Source organism: Pan paniscus, chromosome 20, assembly GCF_029289425.2.
Source record: "Pan paniscus chromosome 20, NHGRI_mPanPan1-v2.0_pri, whole genome shotgun sequence".
NCBI classification, from domain to species: Eukaryota; Metazoa; Chordata; class Mammalia; order Primates; family Hominidae; genus Pan; species Pan paniscus.
The window spans coordinates 7,372,497-7,398,553 of record NC_073269.2 but is presented as its reverse complement, the minus strand read 5'-3'; the positions used below and the strand labels follow the sequence as shown (position 1 = coordinate 7,398,553).

Sequence of the window (26,057 nt, the reverse complement as noted above, 5' to 3'; positions counted from 1 at the left end):
GGGTTCTGTGTAATTCTGATTAATATTAATGATTCGACATGCAGTTGTCTGCCGTGTTCCCAGTCCTGGGCCAGCTGCCTTTCTCTAGGGGGGTGCTGAAGAGGGAGAATGTTGGACTCCACCCCCGCAACCCCTGATGGTGCTGGGCACCCCCCAATATCCAAAGGGGCTCGTAGGCTGACATGGTGGCTCACACCTGTAATCCCAGCGCTTTGGGAGGCCGAGGCGGGCAGATCACTTGAGGTTGGCAGTTTGAGACCAGCCTGGCCAATACGGTGAAACGCCGTCTTTAATAAAAATACAAAAATTACCCGGGCGTACTAGCAGGTACCTGTAATCCCAGCTACTTGGGAGGCTGAGGCAGGAGAATCCCTTGAACCTGGGAGGCAGAGGCTGCAATGAGCTGAGACTGCAACACCACTCCAGCCTGGGTGACACAGTGAGACTCCGTCTCAAAAAAAAAAAAAAAAAAAAAAAAATTATCCAGCGTGATGGTGCATGCCTGTAGTCTCAGCTTCTGGAGCTGAGGCAGGAGGATCTCTTGAGCCCTGGAGGTCAAGGCTGCAGTGAGCCATGACTGTGCCACTGCACTCCAGCCTGGGTGATGGAGTGAGACCCTGTCTCAACACAAAACAAAGAGGGGCTCGTGACCCCATCTCTTCCCTCTTTACCCCCAGATTTTCTCCCTGGGCCACTGCCCTAACCAGGACTGGCTGGCAGTCGGAATGGAGAGTAGCAACGTGGAGATCCTGCACGTCCGCAAGCCGGAGAAATACCAGCTGCACCTCCACGAGAGCTGCGTGCTGTCCCTGAAGTTTGCCTCCTGCGGTGTGTCTTCTGGGGCGGGGTGGCACGCCCTCAAAACCCCAACAAAACCCAGGGTGCCTATTCAATCTGAATCTTAGACTAAGGTTTATATACTGAAAAGCAAATCGTTAGTACAAGTATATCCCAAATGGTGTGTGGGATATGCTTATACTAAAAACCAAATAATGAAATATTTGGGATATACTTGTCCTAAAAATTATTGATGACTTATCTGAGATTCAAATTTAAGGCTGGGTGCAGTAGTTCACGCCTGTCATCCCAACACTTTGGGAGGCCAAGGCAGGCAGATCACCTGAGGTCAGGAGTTCGAGACCAGCCTGGCCAACATGGTGAAACCCTGACTCTACTAAAAGTACAAAAATTAGCCAGGCGTGGTGGTGGGCGCCTGTAATCCCAGCTACTTGGGAGGTTGAGGCAGGAGAATTGCCTGAACCCGGGAGGTGGAGGTTGCAGTGAGCCAAGATCATGCCACTGCATTCCAGCCTGGGAGACAAGAGTGAGATTCTATCTAAAAAAAAAAAAAAAAAAAAAAAAAAAAAAGGAAAAGAAATTTAAGCCAGGCACAGTAGCTGATGCGTGTAGTTTCAGCTACTTGGGAGGCTAAGGCAGAAGGATCGCCCAAGACCAGGAGTTCAAGACCAGCCTGGGCAACATAGCAAGATTTTCTCTACAAAAAAATTAAACAGCCAGTGGGTCGCACCTGTAGTGCCAGGTACGAGGGAGGCTGAGGCAGGAGGATTGCTTGAGCCCAGGACTTTGAGGCTGTAGGGAGCTATGATGACATCACTGCCCTCCAGCCTGGGCAATACAGTGAGACCCTGTCTCTTTAAAAAAAAAAATCATTCATTAGTGTAAGTATATCCTAAACAGTACATGGGATATCTTATACCAAACAAACAAACCAACAAACAAAAAAAACTTGGGCTGGGCACAGTGGCTCGCACCTGTAATCCCAGCACTTTGGTAGACCACAGTGGGAGGATCGCTTGAGGCCAGGAGTTTGAGACCAGTCTGGGCAGCATAGTGAGATCCCAACTCTACAAAAAATAATTTTTTTTTTTTTTGAGACGGAGTCTCACTGCGTTACCCAGGCTGGAGTGCAGTGGGGCAATCTCGGCTCACTGCAACCTCTGCATCCTGGGTTCAAGCGATTCTCAAGCCTCAGCCTCCCAAGTAGCTGGAGTTACAGGTGCCTGCCACAATGCCCAGCTGATTTTTGTATTTTTAGTAGAGAAGGGGTTTCACCATGTTGGCCAGGATGGTCTCAAACTCCTGACCTCAAGTGACCCAGCCACCTCGGTCTCCCAAAGTGGGGATTACAGGTGTTAGCCACCGCCCCCGGCAAAAAATAAAAATGTTAGCTGGGCGTGGTGGTGCACACCTGTGGTCCCAGCTGCTTGGGAGGAGCGCTTGAGTCCAGGTGGTGGAAGCTGCAGCGAGCTATGATTGTACCACTGCACTCCAGCCTGGGTGACAGAGCAAGACCCTTTCTTGGAAAAAAAAAAAAAAAAAAAGGGAGAGGCCAGACCCAGACCCAGCCTGCCCCACCTCCCCCACCTCCCCCTGCAGCCCGGGTCTCTCTTTAGTGCCCCCTCCTTGAACCCTGCTGCTCTCCTTCCCCAAGGACGGTGGTTTGTGAGCACCGGGAAGGACAACCTGCTCAACGCCTGGAGGACGCCGTACGGGGCCAGCATTTTCCAGGTACTTGGCGGTGTGGAGCCCCGACTCTGGCAGGGCCATGTGCCCGGGTATGCCAGGGTCAGACAGAGAGATTGCCCCTGTCCCCGTCCCCCAGGTCCCCCCGCCACCCTAACCCCTCCTTAGGGTCCTGCAAGCCTCCCTACCGCCCAGGTACTAAAGCAGAGGTTGGAATTTCAGCCAGAGGCCTCGCCTCATCTGCCCGTAGCCTGTTGGTTTTTCTAAAATTTAGTTGCAGTAACATGCATATAACATTATAAAATTTAAAATTTGACGGCCAGGCACGGTCGCTCACGCCTGTAATCCCAGCACTTTGGGAGTCTGAGGCAGGCGGATCACGAGGTCAGGAGATCGAGACCATCCTGGCTAATATGGTGAAAACCCGTCTCTACTAAAAAACTACAAAAAAATTAGCCAGGCGTGGTGGCGGGCGCCTGTAGTCCCAGCTACTCGGGAGGCTGAGGCAGGAGAATGGCATGAACCCGGGAGGCGGAGCTTGCAGTGAGCTGAGATCGCACCACTGCACTCCAGCCTGGGTGACAGAGTGAGACTCTGTCTCAAAAAATAAATAAAAATAAAATTTGCCATCTTACTCATTTCTTTTTTTTTTTTTTTTTTTTGGAGACAGAATCTTGCTCTGTCTCCCAGGCTGGAGTGCAGTGGTGCAATCTCGGCTCACTGCAAGCTCCACCTCCCGGGTTCAATCGATTCTCCTGCCTCAGCCTCCCGAGTAGCTGGGATTACAGGCATGTACCACCACGCCTGGCTAATTTTTGTATTTTCAGTAGAGGGGGTTTCACCATGTTGTCTAGACTGGTCTCAAACTCCTGACCTCAGGTGATCTGCCCACCTTGGCCTCCCAAAGTGTTGGGATTACAGGCGTGAGCCACTGCGCCCAGCCGTTTTTCTTTTTTTTTTTTGAGATGGAGTCTCGCTCTGTCACCCAGGCTGGAGTGCAGCAGCACTATCTCCGCTAACTGCAAGCTCCGCCTCCTGGGTTCACACCATTCTCCTGCCTCAGCCTCCCGAGTAGCTGGGACTCCAGGTACCCGCCACCACACCTGGCTAATTTTTTGTATTTTTAGTAGAGACAGGGTTTCACTGTATTAGCCAGGATGGTCTTGATCTCCTGACCTCATGATCTACCCGCCTTGGCCTCCCAAAGTGCTGGGATTACAGGTGTGAGCCACCACACCCAGCCTGTTTTTCAAATTTTATATCCCCATCAGCAGTGATTGAAATTTTAAAATTCTCTGCATCCTCACCAACACTTGTTATTGGCTGTCTTTTTAATATGCCCGTCCTGGTTGGTACAGTGTTTGTTTTTTGACACGGAGTCCTTCTCTGTCACCCAGCCTGGAGTGCAGTGGCGCAATCTCAGCTCACTGCAGCCTCCACCTCCTGAGTTAAAGCGATTCTCCTCCCACAGCTTCCCAAGTAACTGGCATTACATGTGCCCGCCACCATGCCTGGCTAAGTTTTGTATTTTTAGTAGAGATGGGGATTCCCCACGTTGGCCAGTCTGGTCTGGAACTCCTGACCTCAGGTGATCCACCTGCCTCGGCCTCCCGAAGCGGCGAGCCACTGTGCCAACCCTTTATATTTTCAAAGGGTTGTAAGAAAAAATCCCAGAATATGTGACATAGACTTATTTAGACTTTAGGCAAAGCCTAAAATGTTTACCAGGCCCTTTGTGAAGTTTGCTGATCCCTGGTCTAGGCCATTGCCTTGGCCCTCTGCTCAGAATATGTGACATAGACTTATTTAGACTTTAGGCAAAGCCTAAAATGTTTACCAGGCCCTTTGTGAAGTTTGCTGATCCCTGGTTTAGGCCATTGCCTTGGCCCTCTGCTGTGCTGTGTGACATCATGCCTGGTGCACACCCACTCTGAGCTTCCAGAAAGGGCAGCACTTCAGTTCCATCTCTCTTGGTATTGAGGCAATGGAGGCCGTTCTGCCCATTGGACTTAGCTTCAAAGCACCTGTCTCTAGAAAACAAGTCGCTCTGCCGGGCGCGGTGGCTCACGCTTGTAATCCCAGCACTTTGGGAGGCCTAGGCAGTGGATCACCTGAGGTCAGGAGTTTGAGATTAGCCTGGCCAACATGGGGAAACCCAGTCTCTACTAAAAATACAAAAATTAGGCCGGGTGCGGTGGCTCATGCGTGTAATCTCAACACTTTGGGAGACCAAGGCAGGCGGATCACCTGAGGTCGGGAGTTCAAGCCCAACCTGGCCAACATGGTGAAACCCTGCCTCTTCTAAAAATACAAAAATTAGCCAGGCATGGTGGCATGCACCTGCAATCCCAGCTGCTTGGGAGTTCGAGACAGGAGGATTGCCTGAACCTGGGAGGCGGAGGTTGCAGTGAGCAGAGATCACACCATTGCACTCTAGCCTGGGCAACAGAGTGAGACCCTGTCTCACACACACACAAAAAAAATTATACACACACACACACACACACACATTGGCCGGGCGTGGTTGCGGGTGCCTATAATCCCAGCTATTCGGGAGGCTGAGGCAGGAGAGTGTCTTGAACCCGGGAGGTGGAGGTTGCAGTGAGCCAAGATCGCATCAGCCTGGGCGACAAGAACAAAACTCCATCTCAAAAAAAAAGGAAACACGTCACTCAGTAGGCGAGTCCTGACCTCCCATTCCTGACTCCGCCCCAGCCTTGCCCACACACCCATCTGCGGGGACCATGCCTCACCGTGCCCTTTTCTCTCTCCCTTCCCTTGGCAGTCCAAGGAGTCGTCCTCAGTCCTGAGTTGTGACATCTCCAGAAATAACAAATACATCGTGACAGGCTCGGGGGACAAGAAGGCCACTGTGTATGAGGTGGTCTACTGAGACATGACCCCCCCTTCCTGTACCCGAAGTCCAGACTCCCAGGGGAATCAGCAGCCGGGACAGACATCCTAGCAGCCGTCTCCCAGCCCTGCCTAGGAACCGTACATCCCATCTGCTCTCTGGCCAACGGCTTCACACCTTCCCCTGCTGCATGTGGGGGCCGATGGGCAGGGGACCTCGGTGGAAATAAAATGTATCTATCACATCCGCATTTCTCTCTCGGGCTGGGGAACCCGTGATCATTGTTCCTCTTGGGCATGGTTACTGGGAGGCAACCATGTCCTGGGGATGGGGTCATACGTAATGAGAATTCATTCTGCAGGATATTCAGAGGTGTCTGCCTGGTATGTGAGAGCCACTCTGAGACACAGGAGTTGCACTGGGCAGGATAGTTAAGATGCTGTTGTGTAACAAGTAGCCCCCGAGTCTCAGGGTTCATGCATTTTTTCCTTGCTCATACCCACATAGTGTACAGGGCTCTACTCCAGGTAGTCACTCAGGCCTCCAGGTAGAAATTTTTTTGAGACAGTCCCACTCTGTCGCCCAGGCTGGAGTACAGTGGTACGATCTCAGCTCACTGCAACCTCCGCCTCCTGGGCTTAAGCAATTCTTCTCCCTCAGCCTCCCGAGTAGCTGGGATTACAGGAATACCACCACACCCAGCTAAGTTTTGTATTTTTAGTAGAGACAAGGTTTCTCCATGTTGACTAGGCTGGTCTCAAACTCCTAACCTCAGGTGATCCACCCACCTTGGCCTCCCAAAGTGCTGGGATTACAGGCATGAGCCACTGCACCTGGCTAGATTCCAAGGATTTCTAAGAGCCCTGCGCATGGCAAAGGGCTGAGCAAACGTCCCTGCCCAGTGGAGGGGAGGGGTACACTGAGCACTAAGGGATGAGAATCAGCCCTCAGAGCACTGAGAAGACTGTTCTGGAAAGAGGAGAACGGCGGATGTGATATCTCAGAGGCAAGGGGAACTTGGCCTGGTGGTTACCCAGAAGACAGCCAGGTTCTGGAGAACGAGGCCTGCAGACAAGGCTTCAGCGGGGAGCGGGGAGAGTGGGGGGCAATCAGCCCCGTGTTCTGGAAGCTCAGGTGGGCTACCATGTACAGCAAGGATTAGGACCGGTGCCGGGGCTCACACCTGTCATCTGAACACTTTGGGAGGCTGAGGCGGCAGGATTGCTTGAGCCCAGGAGTTTGAGACCAGCCTGGGCAATAGTGGGACTCCATCTCTAGAAAAAAAATTTAAGGCAGCATAGGTTGGGCGGAGTAGATGCCGCTGGGAACATTCTAGAAGGAGATGGGAGGGTTCCTGCTGAGAACAGAAGGCACGCCCTGGTGGATGTTTCTGGAGACACCGCAGGAAAGGGGATAATTCTCTGTGTTAAGGAGCCTAGGCCCGTTGACATCTGGGCCCCTTCATAGCTTGGAAAAGGGAGGGTGGGCAAATGGCATTTCCAGAGCCCTAGCTTGTGTGGGAAGAAGGCCGACCAGTGAAGCTATTGGAAATTTGTTTCGACCTTAGCACTGTGGACCTCGGGACTGGACCATCCTCTGGGGTGGGGCCGTCTTGGGCACCGCAGAGTGGTGAGTAGTGTCCCTGCCCCCACCCACTCCATGCCAGGGGGACCCCACAAGTCGTGACAACCAGAAATGCCTCCAGACATCGCCTAGAGTCCCCTGGGGGCAGAATCACCCTACTGGAGACTACTGGTCAAATGGGACATGTCTAGGACAGGACCACTCACACCGCTCCTGGAATCACACCAGAAACATCGGACCAGATTGGAGCTGCTCCGGGCGGCGGAGGTGGAGATCTGCTACCCCAACAGCGAAGTCTGTGGCTGTGACTAGATTCCCAGGGAACGAGGATGGAAACGGCTCAGAGGGCTGGGCACGGTGGCTCATGCCTGTAATCCCAGCACTTTGGGAGGCCAAGGTAGGAGGATCGCTTAAATCAGGAGTTTGAGGCCAGGCACAGTGGCTCACGCCTGTAATCCCAGCACTTTGGGAGGCCGAGGTGGGAGAATCACATAAAATCAGGAATTTGAGACCAGCCTGGGCAACAGAGCAAGACCCTGTGTCTACACAAAATTTTGTTATTTCTATTAATTTGAGACAGAGTCTCGCTCCATTGCCAGGCTGGAGTACAGTGGCACGATCTTGGCTCACTGCAACCTCTGCCTCCCGGGTTCAAGAGATTCTCCTGCCTCTGCCTCCTTAGTAGCTGGGATTACAGGCACGTGCCACCATGCCCAGCTGATTTTTGTATTTTTAGTAGAGATGGGGTTTCACTGTGTTAGTCTCAAACCCCCAACCTCAAAGTGCTGGAATGACAGGTGTGAGCCACCACATCCAGCATCTACAAAAAAATTAAACTAGTCGAGCACGGTGGTGCATATCTGTAGTCTCAACTACTCAAGAGACTGAGGCAGGAGGATGGCTTGAGCCCAGAAGTTGGAGAGGCTGCAGTGAGTCGTGATGGCACCACTGCACTCCAGCCTGCATAACAAAGTGAGACCCTGCCTCAAAAAAAAAAAAAAAAAAAAAAAAAAGGCTTAGAGCCACCAGTCTGGACGAAGTCCTTCCAGATTTCCACAAGTTGAGCAGGGACAGGATGGGAAGGCCCCTTTCCCTTCAGAGGACAGGACGCGTCCACTCTCTGCCTTTCCCGGGTGCTTTATTACATGTGATGGCGACCAGTCTACACCACAGACTAGATTGTGCGATGCCATATAAGAGCCTTCCCGCTTCCCTCCACCATGACCCCCTGGTTGGGGGGGTAAAAAAAAAAAGGGGGGGATGAAAAGAGGAGCCGGAGTGGGATGACAGCAGCGAGGCCCCTCAGTAGGTGATCTGGTACACGGAGGCGTGATCCCCGGAGCCTGTGACAACGAGGCGGTTGTTGGAAGAGACGTCACAGCACGTGACTGGGGACGTCTCGGGCACCTGGAGGGGGGGCAGTGGGCAGTGAGCTGGGGTAGGGCTCACACACCCCTGGTCTCCACCCGTCAGCTCAAGCATGAAGCATCGTCTCTTCAAAGAAAGACAGGGTCTTGCTCTGTTGCCCGGGCTGGAGTGCAGTGGTGCAATCTCAGCTTGCTGCAGCCTCGACCTCCTGGACTCACACAATCTTCCTGCCTCAGCCTCCCAAGTAGCTGGGACCACAGGTGTGCACCACCACACTCAGCTAATTATTATTTTTAATTTTAAAAGTATTTATTATTATTATTATTATTATTATTATTATTTTGAGATGGAGTCTCTGTCACCCAGGCTGGAGTGCAGTGACGCGATCTCGGCTCACTGCAGGCTCTGCCTCCCTGGCTCACACCATTCTCCTGCCTCAGCCTCCCAAGTAGCTGGGACTACAGGCGCCCACCACCACGCCCGGCTAATTTTTTGTATTTTTAGTAGAGACAGGGATTCACCGTGTTAGCCAGGATGGTCTTGATCTCCTGACCTCGTGATCTGCCCGTCTCGGCCTTCCAAAGTGCTGGGATTACAGGCGTGAGCCACCGCACCCGGCTCAGCTAATTATTTTTTGTAGAGATGGGGTCTCACTATGTTGGCCAGGCTGGTCTCGAACTCCTACGCTTAAGAGATCTTCCTGCCTCAGCCTCCCAAAATGCTGGGATTAAAGCCGTGAGCCACCACACCTGGCTACTTTTTAAGTTTTTTGTGGAGACAGGGTCTTGCTGGGTTGCCCAGGCTGGTCCCTTTGGGGCCACCCCCGGGTCCTGCCCCCAGCCCACCGCAGTACCTCGAACACTTTTGTCCCCGCCGGCATGCTGTAGACGCCAAGGAAGTCGTCCATTCCAACGCTTGCCCACCACTGGCCTGGGAGAAATGGAGCATCAGCGAGACTTAGAACCACTACCTTTTTCCTTCCCAGCGTTCATCCTTCCCAGCCACTTTTTTTTTTTTTTTTTTTTTTGAGACAGGGTCTCACTCTGTCACCCAGGCTGGACTACAGTCAGTGGTATGATCACAGTTCACTGTGGCCTCAGCCTCCCCGGGCTCATGGGGACACCAGCGGCTGAAGGGGGAAGGGCGGAGGCGGACCACGCCGGTGGGGCGGGTGGGGAGGAAGGGCCCAGGCACCCACCCCCTTCCCTCCCTCATTCCACTATAAGAGCATCCCCAAAATTGGTTTCTGCTACAGAAGGGTTCTGAGGTATCCTAGAGGGTTGGGTGGGGAGCTGGCATTAGGTGGGGTCTTGTGGGAGGCTGGGGGCTGCAGGGGAGTCCCCCCACCTTCCGCCAGCCGCTTACCAAAGGGGGAGAACTTGACGCTCAGGATGACGCTGTCTTTTTGCCCCACCATGTGCCGCTGGCTCCCGCTGGTGCTTTGCAGCCACTGCTGGCCATTGGCCATGCCCAGCAGCACCCAGTCCTCCTGGGGGCTGTGGGACAGGCTCATTATCTGGGTAATGGGCAGTGGGGAGGGAGGAACCTGGTTAGGTCCCAGCCTGGCCCAGGAAGCAGGCAGGAGCCTGGGGACCTATCCTGGAGGCCGGGTGACTGACCCCTTCCTAGCTGTGCAGCCCTGGGACAAGCAACTTCGTATCTGTGCCTCAGTTTGTTGGTGTGTAAAATGGAGAGTCTTCCCTACTTTGCACCTGATACAGCATGAGTGTTTATTTTGAGACGGAGTCTCGCTCTGTTGCCGGGCTGGAGTACAATGGTACGATGTCAGCTTACGACAACCTCCGCCTCCTGGGGTTTAAGCGATTCTCCCGCCTCAGCCTCTTGAGTAGCTGGGACTACAGGCATGCGCCACCATGCCTGGCTCATTATTCTGTTTTTTTTTTTTTTTTTAGTAGAGACGGGGTTTCACCATGTTGGTCAGGCTGGTCTTGAACTTCTGACCTCAAATGATCCACCCGCCTTGGCCTCCCAAAGGGCTGGGATTACAGGCGTGAGACACTGCGCCCGGCCTGCAAAGAATATTTCTAATGATCTCTGTGTTTGGAGAGGGCCACCCCCCCACTTTTTTTTTTTTTTTTTTTTGAGACAGGGTCTCACTCTGTCACCCAGGCTGGACTACAGTCAGTGGTATGATCACAGTTCACTGTGGCCTCAGCCTCCCCAGGCTCAAGCCATTCTCTCACCTCAGCCTCCCAACTAGCTGCGACCCCAGGTGCGTGCCACCATGCTCAGCTAATTTTTATTTTTATTTTTTGTAGAAACAGGGTCTCACTATGTTGCCCAGGCTGGTCTCAAACTCCTGGGCTCAAGTCTTCCTCCCACTTCTGCCTCCCAAAGTGCTGGGATTGCAGGCATAAGCCACTGTGACTGGCCAATCTCATTTGTTTTTGAGACAGAGTTTCGCTCTTATTGCCCAGCCTGGAGTGCAATGGCACGATCTCGGCTCACCACAACCTCCACCCCCCGGGTTTAAGCGATTCTCCTGCCTCAGCCTCCCGACTAGCTGGGATTATAGGCATGCGCCACCATGCCTGGCCAATTTTGTATTTTTAGTAGAGATGGGGTTTCACCATGTTGGTCAGGCTCGTCTTGAACTCCCGACCTCAGGTGATTTGCCCTCCTCGGCCTCCAAAAGTGCTGGGATTACAGGTGTGAGCCTCTGCGCCCAGCTCTGATTTTTGTATTTTTAGTGGAGACGGGGTTTCACTATGTTGGCCACGCTGGTCTCAAACTCCTGACCTCAGGTGATCCACCCACCTTGGCCTCCCAAAGTGCTCGGATTATAGGCGTGAGCCACGGAGCCCGGCCTCAACGTCATTTTTTAATCTGAGGACCAGAGGATGCCTGGCCAAGCAGACCCCATCCCGGCCTCCGCACCTGAGACTTGAATTGGTACTCCAGAGGTTTCATGATGGTCCTCTGGTCCCAGCACCGCAGACAGGCATCCGGACCCCCAGTCCAGATGTTGTAGCCCTTGACCACGATACTCTTGACTCCATCAGGATAACCCTTGAGGTCCCTGGCCAGAAGGGACATCGGGAGGCAGTCAGGTCAAGACTCTGAGGTTTGAGCCCCCGGAAACACCAGTCACTACATTTGGGCATGAAAGGGACCGTGCCACCACCCAAAAATCTCTGCCTGCACAGAGTGTCAAAATTGGCAGAAAACAGACACAGGATCTAGTGCCGGCCCCTCCCAGCCCTCAGCCTCCCTTCTCCGTCCACCTGGGCCTCCCCTTGGCCTCACCCAGGCCTCCCCTTGCCTCTTCCACCCTGAGTCCACCCGAGCTCTGAGGCGGGTCTACAGGAATCCCTTCAAGCAGGGAAGGGGAATAGTGCCGGGCGGGTGGTGTGCTGTATTTTACGTCAGCCATTGCTTCCTGCAAACATATGCTGACAGATATTTTATATGTTATATATACATATATATATGTGTATGTGTGTGTGTGTGTGTGTATATATATATACGTATTTTTTTTTTTTTTTGAAATGGAGTCTCGTTTTGTTGCCCAGGCTGGAGTACAGCAGCACGATCTCAGCTCACTGCAACCTCTGCCTCCTGGGTTCAAGCGATTCTCCTGCCTCAGCCTCCCAAGTAGCTGGGATTACAGGCATAGGCCACCACGCCTGACTAATTTTGTATTTTTAGTAGAGATGGGGTATCTCCATGTTAGCCTGGTCTCAAACTCCCGACCTCAGGTGATCTGCCCGCCTCGGCTTCCCAAAGTGCTGGGATTACAGGCATGAGCCACCATGCCCAGCCTATTTACATATATTTAATATGTGTGTGTGTGTGTGTATATATATATATATATATATATGTATATATGTATGTAAAATTTTTTTTTGAGTCAGAGTCTCACTCTGTGACCCAGGCTGGAGTGCAGTGGCACCATCTTGGCTCACCGCAAACTCCGCTTCTCAAGCGATTCTCCTGCCTCAGCCTCCGGGGTAGCTGGGATTACAGGCATGTGCCACCACACCGGCTAATTTTCATATTTTTTAGTAGAGAGGGGGTTTCGCCATGTTGGCCAGGCTGGTCTTGAGCTCCTGGCCTCAAGTGATCCACCCACCTCGGCCTCCCAAAGTGCTGGGATTACAGGTGTGAGACACCGCACCCAGACTGTTTTGTATATATGTATATATTTATGTATGTATTTATATTTATGTATATATTTATGTATATATTTATGTATTTTTATGTATTTATATATATAATTTATATATGTGTGTATTTTTTTTTCTTTTTTGAGACGGAGTCTTGCTCTGTCGCCCAGGCTGGGAACGCAGTGGCACAGATCTCGGCTCACCGCAAGCTCCACCTCCTGGGTTCAAGGGATTCTCCTGCCTCAGCCTCCTGAGTAGCTGGGACTACAGGTACCCACCACCACGCCTGGCTAATTTTTTTGTAGTTTTATTAGAGACAGGGTTTCACCGTGTCAGCTAGAATGGTCTTGATCTCCTGACCTCGTGGATCTGCCTGCCTCGGCCTCCCTAACTGCTGGGAGTACAGGCGTGAGCCACTGCGCCCGGCCAATTTATATATACATATTTTTAAATAGAATATATAAAAATTCTATTTAATTTTTATTAAATAAAATTTATTCTATTTAATAAAAATAGAATAAATTCGTTTTATTCATCACCCAGGTTAATCTCGAATTCCTGGGCTCAAGCATTTGTCCCGTCTTGACCTCCCAAAGTGCTGGGTTTACATGTTTGAGGCACCAGGCCTGGCCTGCTGTTTTATATTTTTACAACAAATTTGCCCTCTAACAAGCCTTTGAGTTTGGGGCTGTCACATCCTGTGTCCAGGTGGGGAAACTGAGGCAGACAAAAAGTAAAATGCCCTGGGCTGCAAGGAACGCAGTCCAGTCAAGATTCAAGTCCGCACCTCTAACTTTCTCAAATCCAAGTTCAAGGGGGCAAGGGGTTTTGGCTGGGAGAGTGCTATATCCCAGGTTCAGGAGGTGGCAGGAAGGCGGGCAGAGGTGGTAGCAGTAAGGTGGGCAGAGGTGGCCACAGGAGGCTGGCACAGGATGCTTCCCCTTCCCACCCCCCAAACGCACCTGACCACACTCTGATCCCGCAGGTCCCAGATCCTGACCACACCATTGGTGAAGCTGGCGAAGGCCAGGTTGGCATCCAGGTTGGCGTCCAGGGCCTGGCAGTTGAGACCTGCACAGGGCAACTGCTCCTTCACATGCAGGGAGGGCGCCGCCAGGTCCCACACACTCACGCTGGCCAGGTTGTAGCCACCGCTGAGCAGGCTCCTGCTGTTTGAGGACAGCAGGCAGGTGCGCAGGAAGGCCCCAGGGGTCTGGGATGGGCAGAGTCACTGTGAGCTGTTGCCCCCCGTGGCATTCTGCCTGGACTGCTTTGCCTCATGAGAGCGAACTCCTATTCATCCTTTAGGTTCCTAGCTATTATGCCCCTTTTCCCTGGAAGCCCTCTCTCCACGATCTGGGCTCTCCCAGACTCAAACCTCAAACCCCCTGTTCCCAGAAACCCTGCATCCCTGGAAACCAAGGCCGTCCTCACCTGTATAGGCAGGTGGCTCTCAGGGAACCTGTCCTCAGCCACCTGTCCAGTCAGGCTCCACACCTTGATGCCTCTTCTGCCACAGGTGAACACGTGCCGCGTGAAGCTGCTGATGGCCGTGGCGAGCACGAGCTCCCCGTGTGCCAAGATCCGCATCTTTTCCAGTTTGCACGGGACGGCGAGTCTCTTTGACTGCCCGGGCAAGGCATCTGGCCTCTTCCATGCATCTTCAAAGTCCTCAGGGTCCCAGGATCTTGGGAGGGGAGGCCTTGGGGTAACTGACCTGCTTGTGAGCCCCTTTGCCCAGTGGGAGCCACACATCAAGGCCTAGAGGGGCTTCTTTTTCAGATTTTGGGGTCCCTCTCTCAGGCCTTGTTTTACCCTCTAGACTCCTCTCAATGTCCTACTCACATTCCTTCAAGTATTGTCCCTTTGCCACAGCCCTCCACATACTTCTGCCTTCTTCCTAGACTGCTTTGCCCCAGGAGGAAGAACTCCTATTCATCCTTTATGGTCCTAGCTATTATGCCCCTTCCCCAGAAAAGCCTTCTTTGCCCCACCTGGGTTCTCCCAGCATCACTCCACAAGGTTGGGACAATCTGCATCCAGTTCTAACACAGCTACACCCCATCCCCTTCCATGAAAATGTCTTCCCCAAATGCCTTGAGCCCAGTGTTGGGGCAGCGATCCTGTGAGCCTAACACTGCACTTTTTTTTTTTGAGACGGAGTCTTGCTGTCACCCAGGCTGGAGTGCAGTGGCGCGATCTCAACTCACTGCAACCTCCACCTCCCGGGTTCACGCCATTCTCCTGCCTCAGCCTCCCGAGTAGCTGGGACTAAAGGCACCCACCACCACGCCTGGCTAATTTTTTTTGTATTTTTAGTAGAGACAGGGTTTCACCGTGTTAGCCAGGATGTTCTCAATCTCCTGACCTCGTGATCTGCCCGCCTCGGCCTCCCAAAGTGCTGGGATTACAGGCGTGAGCCACTGCGCCCGGCCTAACACTGCACTTTTCTACCCAGCCTCTGCAGTGGCTGTTGGAGAGGATGGCAGAGTAGTGATGGGAAAAGGGGAAGAAAGTCTTACACCTCTGTTCCCCTCTATGTGTCGGGAACAGAGGTATAGACATGAAGGAATTCCCGCTGCCCCTCACCCCGCCCAAAAGCAAACAGTGCAGACACTTACATGGACTGTAGAAACCGAGAGGCTCTTCCAGGAGTCTCCTGCAGGCGGGGGAGATCACAGCTGCCCCCAGCCTCCCCACACATCTGTGCCCACCTCCTCTACCCCACCCTGGGCAGCCTTCACGCTGGGCTACCAGCTCGGGCCTGGGTCTCACCTGGACCACACCCCAACTTGTGCTCCTGTCTTGGGAACCCTCAGGGGGACTGGAGGAGGCCTCAGGTGGCCTGGGGGCTAGTGGGGAGACAAGAGGGGCTAAGCGGCTTGCATTGGCTCCTCAGCACAGGATGCCCCCACCCCATCCCGCCTGGAATCGGTCGGCCCCTGCCCGCTGGGATTACTGGAGGCATCTTCGGGACATGGGTCTGTTCCTGGGTCACAGGATGCTGGTGCCTTGCTTTCCTGCCCCTGGAAAATGGAAAAGTCTCATCAGACCTGCTGACCTGCCTGTCAGGACCAGAAGACCTCAGGGATTCCTGGGCAGCGTGCACAGGGCTTGTCAGCTGCCTGGGGTCCCGTCTGCGGGTCCAGGCAGAGTTGCAGAGACAGAGTCAGGGTATAGGGTCCTGGAAGCCCTGGGCTGTGGGTCCCGGGCTACTCCAGTATAGCCTCCTGGATCACCCAAGTCCCCCCCGGGGGACCCGAGGGGCAGGATGGAAGGAAGACAAATCCCACAGGAACCCCAGTGCCCTGACCTGGGGGAGCCCAACCGCCTGCCCGGAAGCCCACCCCTCTGGGTAGAGCTGAGGTTGTTTACTCACCAGGCCTGGTGCCTGCTCTGTCACCATGACAACGGAGAGGAGGAGGGGGACAGAGAGAACAGCAGGGTTCACTGCACAGCCCCTGAGACGCAGCCTGTGGCCGCCCCTTCCCCCTCACCCTCGGGGACACTCACGTCTGTCTCTGGGCTTTGCCTTCTCATCGTGGACGCCGGCAAAAATCCGCCAGAGTTGCTCGGTCAGAGTGTCGTGCCAAAACCAAGGCTCCTTGTCCCAGAACAGCTGGGTCTCCGGCTGATTGTCCTCCCCCAAAGGCCGCCGGAGCCAGTCGGAGGACCTGGTGGCCATGATGTCCTCAAAGCTCAACTCCTGCAGGGTCTTGTCCTTCACCTGCTGGGGCGTCCCAGGGCTGGCTGGTTCAGCAGGTGAGACCTGGCCCGGCAGGAACAAGGCAGTGAGAGCTTTGAGGATGAGCCTTCACCCAAGCCTGTCCCCTCCCCTCCTTGAAGACCCAGAAACTCACCTCCTCAGACTGGAAACCCTGGAGTTGGCTGCAGCTCTCCACAATCTGTAAGACGTTTCCTATCTAGAGGGAGGTTGGCAGCAAAACAGTTAAATGTTGTTGCAGTTAAGGGTTTGCAATCCTATAGCATGATTATCCCCACCTGTAGAAAAAGGTATATCAATCTACTTGTTTTTTTGAGACAGAGTCTCACTCTGTCACCCAAGCTGGAGTGCAGTGGCGCAATCTCGGCTCACTGCAACCTCCGCCTCCCAGGTTCAAGTGGTTCTCCTGCCTCAGCCTCCTGAGTAGCTGGGATTACAGGTGCCCACCACCACACCCAGCTAATTTTTGTATTTTTAGTAAAGATGGGGTTTCACCATGTTGGCCAGGCTGGTCTCCAACTCCTGACCTCAGGTGATCTGCCCACCTCAGCCTCCCAAAGTGCTGAGATTATAGGCATAAGCCACCACCCCCAGCCTTCATCTACTTTTTTGCAGATAAGATCTCACTCTGACACCCAGGCTGGAGTGCAGTGGTGCGATTACAGCTCACTGCACCCTCAACCTCCCAGGCTCAAGTGATCCTCCCATCTCAGCCTCCTGAGTAGCTGGGGTTACAGGTGTGCACCAACACGCTCAGCTAATTTAAATACACTTTTTGCAGAAATGGGAGTCTCATTATGTTGGCCAGGCTGGTCTTGAATTCCTGGCCTCAAGCTATCCTCCCACGTGTGCCTCCCAAAGTGCTGGGATAACAGGTGTAAGCCACCGCATCCGGCCTATCGCACCTGGCATATATCTTTTTTTTTTTTTTTTTTTTTTTTTGATACAGTCTCACTCTGTGGCCCAGGCAGAAGTGCAGTGATGTGATCGCGGCTCACTGCAACCTCCGCCTCCTGGGTTCAAGTGATTCTCCTGCCTCAGCCTCCCAAGTAGCTAGGATTACAGGTGTGTGCCACTACACCGACTGATTTTTGTATTTTTGGTGGAGACAGGGTTTCACCATGTTGGCCAGGCTGGTCTTGAACTCTTGACCTAAGATGATTCTCCTGCCTTGGCCTCCCAAAGTGCTGGGATTACAGGTGTGAGCCACCACACCTGGCCCCAGCTACTCTTTTTGGGATGTTTTAAAAAGAAAACCTGACCACTACCACACTTTGCTTCAAATGACTTCAAGCAGGCCGGGCGCGGTGGCTCACGCCTGTAATCCCAGCACTCTGGGAGGCCGAGGCGGGCGGATCATGAGGTCAGGAGATTGAGACCATCCTGGCTAACACGGTGAAACTCCATCTCTACTAAAAATACAAAAAAAAAAAAAAAAAAATTAGCCGGGCATGGTGGCAGGTGCCTGTAGTCCCAGCTACTCGGGAGGCTGAGGCAGGAGAATGGCTTGAACCCAGGAGGTGGAGCTTGCAGTGAGCCGAGATGCGAGATGGTGCCACCGCACTCCAGCCTGGGTGACAGAGTGAGACTTGTCTCAAAAAAAAAAAAAAAAAAAAAAAAGGCTTCAAGCAGCAAAACAGCATACCTATGTCTCCCTAGGTGAGGAAGACGTTTTAATTTGCTTAAACTTTGGAAAGATACTAAGAAACTGAGGGTTACCTGCTGGGAGAATTGATAGAAACAAGTCAGTGGTAATCTTTTTTTCTCTTTTGAGACAGTCTTGCTCTGTCGCCCAGGCTGGAGTGCAATGGCACCATCTCTGCTCACTGTAACCTCTGCCTCCTGGGTTAAAGCAATTCTCCTGCCTCAGGCTCCCAAGTAGCTGGGATTACAGGCACCCGCCACCATGCCCAGCTAATTTTGTATTTTTAGTAGAAATGGGGTTTCTCCATGTTGGCCAGGCTGGTCTCGAACTCCTGACCTCAGGTGATCTGCCCACCTCAGCCTCCCAAAGTGCTGGGATTACAGGCATGAGCCACCTCACCCAGTCTGGTGTTTTATTTAAAATGAACAAACAACAACAAAAATCAAGCCATCTGACCACTGTCAATCCCGAATTTAAATGTAGTTTCTCAGTAAACAGAATAAAATCGAGATCAATACCATCTAGTACAAGTAGAATTGGAATAATACATAAATATAGTCATGCATATGGAATTTCTAGTAGCCATGTTCAAAGTATAAAGAAATTGGCCAGGTGCGATGGCTCACACCGGTAATCCCAGCACTTTGAGAGGCTGAGGCGGGCGGATCACCTGAGGTCAGAAGTTCAAGACCAGCCTGGCCAACATGGCAAAACCCTGTCTCTACTAAAAACATAAAAGTTAGCCAGGCATGGTGACACACACCTGTAATCCCAGCTACTTGGGAGGCTGAGGCAGCAGAATCACTTGAACCCAGGAGGTGGAGGTTGCAGTGAGCTGAGATCCTGCCACTGCACTCCAGCCTGGGAGACGGAGCATGATCCGTCAACACAACAAAAAAAGAAAGCAAGGCGAGTGATCCTATCTCTAAGTTTTTTTTCTACAAAAAGGCTACCTGTGTTTCCTTAGCAGGACGGCGGAGGGAGGGGCCGGGAGGGGAGACCCTCCATCGGAGCCCCGCGGGGGGACTCCAGGCTGCTGCCTCCTGGGGCAGCCAGTGATGGATTTCCCAGCTGAGCCCGCCCAGCAGCAGCAAATCCCAGGGGAGCCCTCTCCAATTCACCCCGCCTCGTTAATGCGCAATTTACCGGCACTTTAATGCGCTCAGCATGAAAAGTGTGGCTCCCTTCTGCCTGCTAGCAGCCCTCCCGGGGGAGAGTGGCAGGCGGGCTGTCGGAGGAGGGGGCTGTGCTGATGGGGATTTTGAAAGCACAGCGAGGCGGCTGGGAAAGCCCGGAACTGGAAGCAGGGGGTGGGGGAAGCGGACTGCCCAGGACCACAGGCCAGGCTGGGCTGCCAGGGATCCTGGGGCCTCCTGCAGTGGGGGCTGGGCAGGGACCCTCCTGGGTCTGGCTGAAACCGAAGTGGCTCCTTTGCTTTGGAGCCCTCACCCCCTGTGTATCCTGATGCTCAGCAGCTGCGGTCAAGTTCCTCCCAAAACAAGTCCACAATTATTCAATTACTTCTCATCACTAAGCAACCGGCATTCCACACCTGGACTGTCCTAACTGGTTCCGGGGCTTCTGCCCTCATCCCTCCTTCTTCTTCTCTGTCCTCTCCGCAGTAGCCAAGGCCTGCCCTCTGTCCGAAGCCCTCCATGGCTCCCACCTCCCTCCCTCAGGGTTAAAAGCCCAAGTCCTCCCTGAAGCTCACAGGGCCATGCGTGGCCTGCCCTGCCCCCTCCCTGCCCTCCCCTCCTCCTCCTCTCACCCTGCTCCAGCCATGCGGGCTTCCTCGTAGTGCGTTCAGGACCAACACAACAGGTACCGTCCTGCCTCAGGGCCTTCACACAGGCTGTGCCCTCTGCCTGAAATATCCTTCCCATCCCAGACAGCCACACTTCCTCTTTGATGTCCTTTAAGCCTCCGCTCAGATGTCACCTTCTCACATGCCTTCCCCGACCACCCTGAATTGCAACCCTCGCCCACCCTGGCCTCCCCAATCCCCTTGGGGCTGCTCTCTTCCAACCCCCGCCTTGCCCAGCCCTCATCCCCTAACACTCCATCTACCAGGCACCACTCGCCCCAAGGGTGGGAAGCTCTGCGTCGTTCTTTGCTATTTTCCTGGCTTCTACAACAGTATTTGGCAAGGAGGTGATGGATAAATATCTGCTGAATGAATAACCATGTTTTGGTTGCTTCCTGGCCCCCCCTCACCCTGTTCCCTTAACTGCCCCCCTCCTCCCAGGCCCTGCTAAGTTGCAGACACGGCCCTGGGCCCCTGCCAGTTACATCTGGCACAGGCGGAAAATCCTGCCAGCGCCTGGGAGAAAAGGCCAGGTGGCGGGAGGACAGGCAGGGCTGGAAGGCGTACTTCTGCTTGGGCCAGGCGCCCTGGGCTGGGAGATGGGAGCCCGGGCGCCCCCTCCCATGCAGAGCTCCCCTCACTCCCATGTCATATGGCCCCTCATTGAACACTCAGACACGCAGAGGAACACAGCCGGGTGCCTGCCCCATCACAGGCTCTCTCTGTCCAAAGCAACTGACCGGCAAAGGGTCATCTAGGTTGCGCAGGGGCCCAGGGAGCTGAAGGAGCAGGACTGACCCTCTCTTGGAAGCAGCTCAGAGACAGGACAGGAGATGCTCCCCAAGATATGGGGCCTCCGCTAATATCACGGGGGCTTCCAAGTCAGGGCATGTCCCTCCTCTGCCAGCAGTCCTGCATGGCTCCCACCTCCCTTGGGGTCAAAGCCCAAGTCCTTCCCACGGCCCACAAGGCTCAGCATGACCTACCCCTCGTCCTCTGTCTTCACCATCCCCCCCCTTTTTTTTTTTTTTTTTTTTTGAGACAGAGTCTCGCTGTCGCCCAGGCTGGAGTGCAGTTCCACGATCTTGCCTCACTGCAATCTCCGCCTCTCGGGTTCAAGCGATTCTCCTGCCTCAGCCTCCCAAGTAGCTGGGACTACAGGTGCCCGCCACCACGCCTGGCTAATTTTTTTATTTTTAGTAGAGACGGGGTTTCATCATGTTGATCAGGCTGGTCTCGAACTCCTGACCTCAAGTGATCCACCCTCCTCGGCCTCCCAAAGTGCTGGGATTACAGGTTTGAGCCACTGTGCCCGGCCCCCCTCTGTGCTTTCTCATGCCTTTCATGGAGGGACAGCCGCACCCCTGAGCTCCTGGTCACCCACCTGCTTGTGATGTTCTGCCACATCCTGCTGGATCTTGTGCAGCTGCAAAGGGAAAACAGAGATCCCATCGGGAGGTGGTCCGGGTGTGAATGCTGTGTGACCCTGGGCAAGCTGCTCTACCTCTCTGGTCCCTACTCCCCCACCTTAAATTTTTGTTTTCACCTTGTTTTCTCTTTTACTTTCTTACTACACTGATGTATGGTCCCTACCTTTTTTTTCCTCAGAGAGAGTCTTGCTCTGTTACCTGGGCTGCAGTACAGTGTGATCTCAGTTCACTGCAACCTCTGCCTCCTGGGCTCAAGCGATTCTCCTGCCTCAGCCTGGCGAGTAGCTGGGAGTATAGGCACCTGCCACCATGCCCGGCTAATTTTTGTATTTTTAGTAGAGACAGGGTCTCTTCTATGTTGGACAGGCTGGTCTCAAACTCCTGACCTCAGGTGATCCACCTGCCTTGCCCTCTCAAAGTGCTGGGATTACAGGCGTGAGGCACAGTGCTTGGCGGAAAAGAACCTCTCTAGGGCACTCAGGAGGCAGGGCGGGGAAACCATGGCCTCAGCTTGTCCCAGTGGGGCCCTCCTTGGTTGGGGCTGCCTGGGTCTGGCTCACCGAGTAGTAAATGCTCTCCAACTCCGCAGCAAAATGAGGAGAAAACCTGAGGGGGAAGGAGGACAGGCTGGAAGACCTGTGGCTTCAGGACTCCGTCCCCAGAGTGAGCCCCGCCCTCAACCCCTAGGGAGGGTCTCAATGAAGCTGGAAGGCACTGGCTCCCGAAGCCAAATTTAAGGCAGTGTCAACAAGTTCAGTAAGATTTTAATGCAGTATATTCTTTCTTTCTTTTTTTTTTTTGAGACAGAGTCTCACTCTTGTCACCCAGGCTGGAGTGCAGTGACACTGCAACCTCCACCTCCTGGGTTCAAGAGATTCTCCTGCCTCGACCTCCCGAGTAGCTGGGATTACAGACACCTGCCACCACACCCAGCTAATTTTTTGTATTTTTAATAGAAACAGTGTTTCACCATGGTGGCCAGGCTGGTCACAAACTCCTGACTCCAGGTGATCCGCCCACCTCGGCCTCCCAAAGTGCTGGGATTACAGGCGTGAGCCACCGCGCCCCGCCACTTTCTTCAATTTTTTTTTTTTTTGAAACAGAATCTCACCCTGTTGCCCGGGCTAGGGTGCAGTGGTACAATCATGGCTCACTGCAGCCTCCAATTCCTGGGCTCAGATGATCCTCCTGCCTCAGTCTCCTGAGTAGCTGGGACTACAGGTGTGCACCACCACACTCAGATTTTTTTTTATTTTTTAAGAGATGGCATCTCGCTATGTTGCCAAGGCTGGTATTGAACTCCGGGCTCAAGCGATCTTCCTGCCTCTGCCTCCCAAAGTGCTGGGATTACAGGTGCAAGCCACTGCACCCAGCCCATGCAGTATTATTATTATTTTTTTTAAAGACGGAGTCTCACTCTGTAGCCTTAGGCTGGAGTGTAATGGTGTGATCCCGGCTCACTGCAACCCTCCGCCTCCTGGGTTCAAGAGATTCTCCTGCCTCAGTTTCCCGAGTATTTGGGATTACAGGCACCCACCACCAAGCCTGGCTGATTTTTGTATTTTTTGTAGAGACGTGGTTTCACCGTGTTGGCCAGGCTGATCTTGAACTCCTGACCTCAAGCAATCCACTCGCCTCTGCCTCCCAAAGTGCTGGGATTACAGGTGCGAGCCACCATACCCAGCCGTTGCAGTATTTTTCAACAATAAAATTGAATGCCAACAAATCCATGTCGAACAGGAAAATCAAAATTTTAATATTTGTTGGTAATTTTGTTTAATCAAAAGCTGGGATGGGTATTGCTGGGTTCTCCATGCTGGGTATCTGCATGGCTTCCTGTTCCTGAGCCTGGCTCTTGGGCCAGCACTAGGACCTTCTAGACCACTCACTAGGACCCCAGGGAGAGAGGCCAGGTGGGGCTCCTTCCCAGCGTGAGACCTCCGGCCCCTGGAATTGCTCTCACCTGGGGAACTGCTTGAGCCGATTTAGAATGCCCTGATAATTCAGCGTCGGAGAGCTCTCAGAGTTCGAGATCCCAGGACAAGGCTGGAAAGGTCAAAGCAAGGTTACATAAAACTTAACAATGCTCCAACACCCAAGACCCCTGGTCTCCACCTCAACTACGGCATAGGTATTAGGTTGGTGCAAAAGTAATTGTGGTTTTTGCTTTTTTTTTTTTTTTTGGAAACCGAGTCTTGCTCTGTCGCCCAGGCTGGAGTGCAGTGGCACAATCTCAGCTCACTGCAAACTCTGCCTCCCGGGTTCAAGCGATTCTCCTGCCTCAGCCTCCCGAGTAGCTGGGATTACATGCGCCCCCCACCCTCCCCCAACACACCTGGCTTATTTTTGTATTTTTAGTAGAGATGGGGTTTCACCATCTTGGCCAGGCTGGTCTCAACCTCCTGACCTCGTGATCTACCCACCTCGGCCTCCTAAAGTGCTGGAATGACAGGCATGAACCACCGCGCCCGGCCTCTCTTATTTCAATAAAGAGCATCTTCCATTTTGCACTTTGGCCTAAAGTCTAAAATATTCACCACATTCTTCTGATGAAAATAGAAGCACAAAATATTTTTAAAAATAAAAGGCCGGGCGTGGTGGCTCACGCCTGTCATCCCAGCACTTTGGGAGGCCGAGGTGAGCAGATCACCTGAGGTCAGGAGTTTGAGACAACCCTGGGCAACTCAGCAAAACCCTGTCTCTACTGAAAATACAAAAATTAGCCGGGCGTGGTGGCGCGCACCTGTAATCCTAGCTACTCAGGAGGCTGAGGCAGGAGAATCACTTGAACCTGGGAGGTGGAGGTTGCGGTGAGCCGAAATCGCGCCACCGCACTCCAGCCTGGGCAACAAGAGCAAGACTCAGTAAAATAAAGTCTCTTGGCCAAGTGTGGTGGCTCACACCTATAATCCCAGCACTTTGGGAGGCTGAGGCAGGCAGATCACGAGGTCAGGAGCTCGAGACCAGCCTGGCCAACATGGTGAAACCCAGTCTCTACTAAAAATACAAGAAAAATTTGGTGGTCATGGTGGCAGGTGCCTGTAGTCCCAGCTACTCGGGAGGCGAGGCAGGAGAATCACTTGAACCCGGGAGGCGGAGGTTGCAGTGAGCCGAGATTGCACCATTGCACTCCAGCCGAGGTGACAGTGTGAGATTCCATCTCAAAAATAATAAAGTCATAAAATAAAGTCTCAAAACAAAATATCCCTCATTTGACCCCTTTACAAAAAAAAAGTCTGCTCAGCCCCGAGAGCCTAAATTTTCAAATGGTCATCTCTGGGACGCGAAGTGCAGGGAGCGGGGATTGCTTGTAAAACATTAACTGAATACATGATGTGTTCCTGTGTTTTTATCACATATGTGATTAGAAGCTACTTTTTTTTTTAGATGGGATCTCGCTGTCACCAAAGATGGAGTGCAGTGGCACCATCATAGTTCACTGCAGCCTCAAACTCCTTGGGCTCAAGCCAACCCTCTGCCTCAGCCTCCCGAGTAGCTGCAACTACAGGCCCATGTCACTAGGCCCAGCTGATTCTTCTAGTTTTATTTTTTATAGAGACAGGGTCTCACTACGTTGTCCAGGCTGGTTTCAAACTCCTGGGCTCAAGTGGTCCTCCTGCCTCGGCCTCCCAAAATGTTGAGATTACAGTTGTGAGCCATGGTGTCCAGCCTACACTTAATTTTTTTAAAAAAACACAGCTCCTTGGCACCTGTCCTGAGTGTAGCTGCGACCAGTATTGTCTTCAGCTGTGAGGCCTGGGCGGGGCCAGCCCAGGTCACAGGTGGAGAAAGGGGCAGAACCGCATTGGGCCCGGGTTTCCCTTGAGGCCTGATCCCACCACATGCCCTCCTCACCGAAGTGCTTTTCGGGGGGCCCTTGGGGTTGGGCTGGTCCCTAGAGGTCATCTTCAAGGCAGTAGCCTCCAAGACTTTAGCCAGAGTCTAAAACAACAAGGAGACGGCAGGTCTTGAGGGACAGAAAATAAGGCAGTGCCAGGGAGGGAAGCCACCCGTTACCCCACCCGCACCTCCCAGTTTGGTAAGTCTCCAGGGACCCAATCCTGCGGTTCTGCCATGCGTTCCCTAGGTCCTGTCCTCACTTATCAATGCCTCCAGCTGCCCAGATTCATGCGGGCGGGGACCCAGAAAGAACTGAGCCCTGCCTCCCAGGCCTCACCCCAGGAGGCTGGGGTGGATAGTGCACATACACTCCCTGCTGGGGGCAGTCAGGGACGGGGGAGCCCAGGGAAGGTCGCCAAAGCTCAACCTTAGTTTTGAGACAATTTCCTAAAGCGCAGGGAGATTACTAGAAAGGGGTTTTGAAGGATGAATAGGAGTTAGCCAGGTGCATTAGGCGGAATTCATCAGACAGAAGAAACGACCTCTCTCCACCTCCATCCCTGCTGCAGCACCCAGCTTCTTCCTTGCCTCAGTCCTGCCCCTCCACGCCCCTGCAGCCCCTTCCCCGGCCGGGAATCCTGGAGTCCCCCCAGCCCCCAGGAACACGCCTGGCAACTCACGTCCCTCACCGGGCGGAAGCTGCGAAGGTCAGCCAAGTTCAGGCCAAGAGGAAACTCCTCCTTCCCCCTCCGGGGGCCATTTGACCCATCGGGCCCCGCCTCGTCCCGCCTTGTCCCCGCCCCGTCCCGCCCAGGCCCCACCCAGCCGCCACCTGGACCGCGAAGCAGATCAATGAAGGCGCAGTAGCTGCACGTGGGTTCGGGCTCCGGGGGGGGGGGGAGGGGGGCAGGCCTCTGGCGGCGCCGGCCAATAGCGAGGCCGTTTACGCACGTGGGTCGCGTACGCCCTCCCTGATTGGTCGGCTCTCCCCGGCCGCGGGCCATGCTGTCACTCAGCGAGCCGGGAGCCTCGGCTTAACCCTTTCGGTCCCGCTGCCGGGAAGGGCGGACTTGCAGAGCTATAGGCAATTTGGGGTCCCAGCGGGGGCGGGGATATTTAGGAGGGCGTGGGGCTTGAGGCTCAGAGGCTGGAACTTGGGCAGGGATAGGTGGCGAGTAGTTGCATTGTTTTACGCAT

At 53.6% G+C, this 26,057-nt stretch overlaps 3 protein-coding genes across 5 annotated transcripts in view; 1 reads left to right on the top strand and 2 right to left on the bottom strand.

Moving 5' to 3' along the window:
- The window catches only part of TLE2 (TLE family member 2, transcriptional corepressor), a 32,306-nt gene extending 26,726 nt beyond the window's left edge, over positions 1-5,580 (top strand). For all 3 annotated transcript variants that reach the window (XM_034945915.4, XM_034945913.4, XM_034945916.3), the window contains exons 18-20: positions 678-828; positions 2,453-2,529; positions 5,270-5,580. In XM_034945915.4, coding sequence (XP_034801806.1) covers positions 678-828; positions 2,453-2,529; positions 5,270-5,377 — 336 coding nt within the window. In that variant the 3' untranslated portion in view covers positions 5,378-5,580. The remainder of the gene's footprint in view (positions 1-677; positions 829-2,452; positions 2,530-5,269) is intronic.
- Positions 5,581-8,043: 2,463 nt separating this feature from the next.
- TLE6 (TLE family member 6, subcortical maternal complex member) lies at positions 8,044-16,409 on the bottom strand. The gene is made up of 12 exons (XM_034945917.3): positions 16,278-16,409; positions 15,931-16,186; positions 15,797-15,813; positions 15,377-15,443; positions 15,193-15,269; positions 15,039-15,076; positions 13,852-14,104; positions 13,380-13,630; positions 11,189-11,330; positions 9,656-9,806; positions 9,144-9,220; positions 8,044-8,329 (listed from the first exon to the last, which is right to left on the bottom strand). Exons 2-12 carry the CDS (start codon positions 16,100-16,102, stop codon positions 8,225-8,227), a joined length of 1,350 nt encoding a protein of 449 aa, XP_034801808.2. The 5' UTR covers positions 16,103-16,186; positions 16,278-16,409; the 3' UTR covers positions 8,044-8,224.
- A 3,281-nt stretch (positions 16,410-19,690) lies between these two features.
- LOC134729585 (transducin-like enhancer protein 6) lies at positions 19,691-25,044 on the bottom strand. The gene is made up of 4 exons (XM_063599765.1): positions 24,876-25,044; positions 22,984-23,066; positions 21,581-21,626; positions 19,691-21,016 (listed from the first exon to the last, which is right to left on the bottom strand). Exons 1-4 carry the CDS (start codon positions 24,924-24,926, stop codon positions 20,933-20,935), a joined length of 264 nt encoding a protein of 87 aa, XP_063455835.1. The 5' UTR covers positions 24,927-25,044; the 3' UTR covers positions 19,691-20,932.
- Between the last annotated feature and the right edge of the window lie 1,013 nt (positions 25,045-26,057).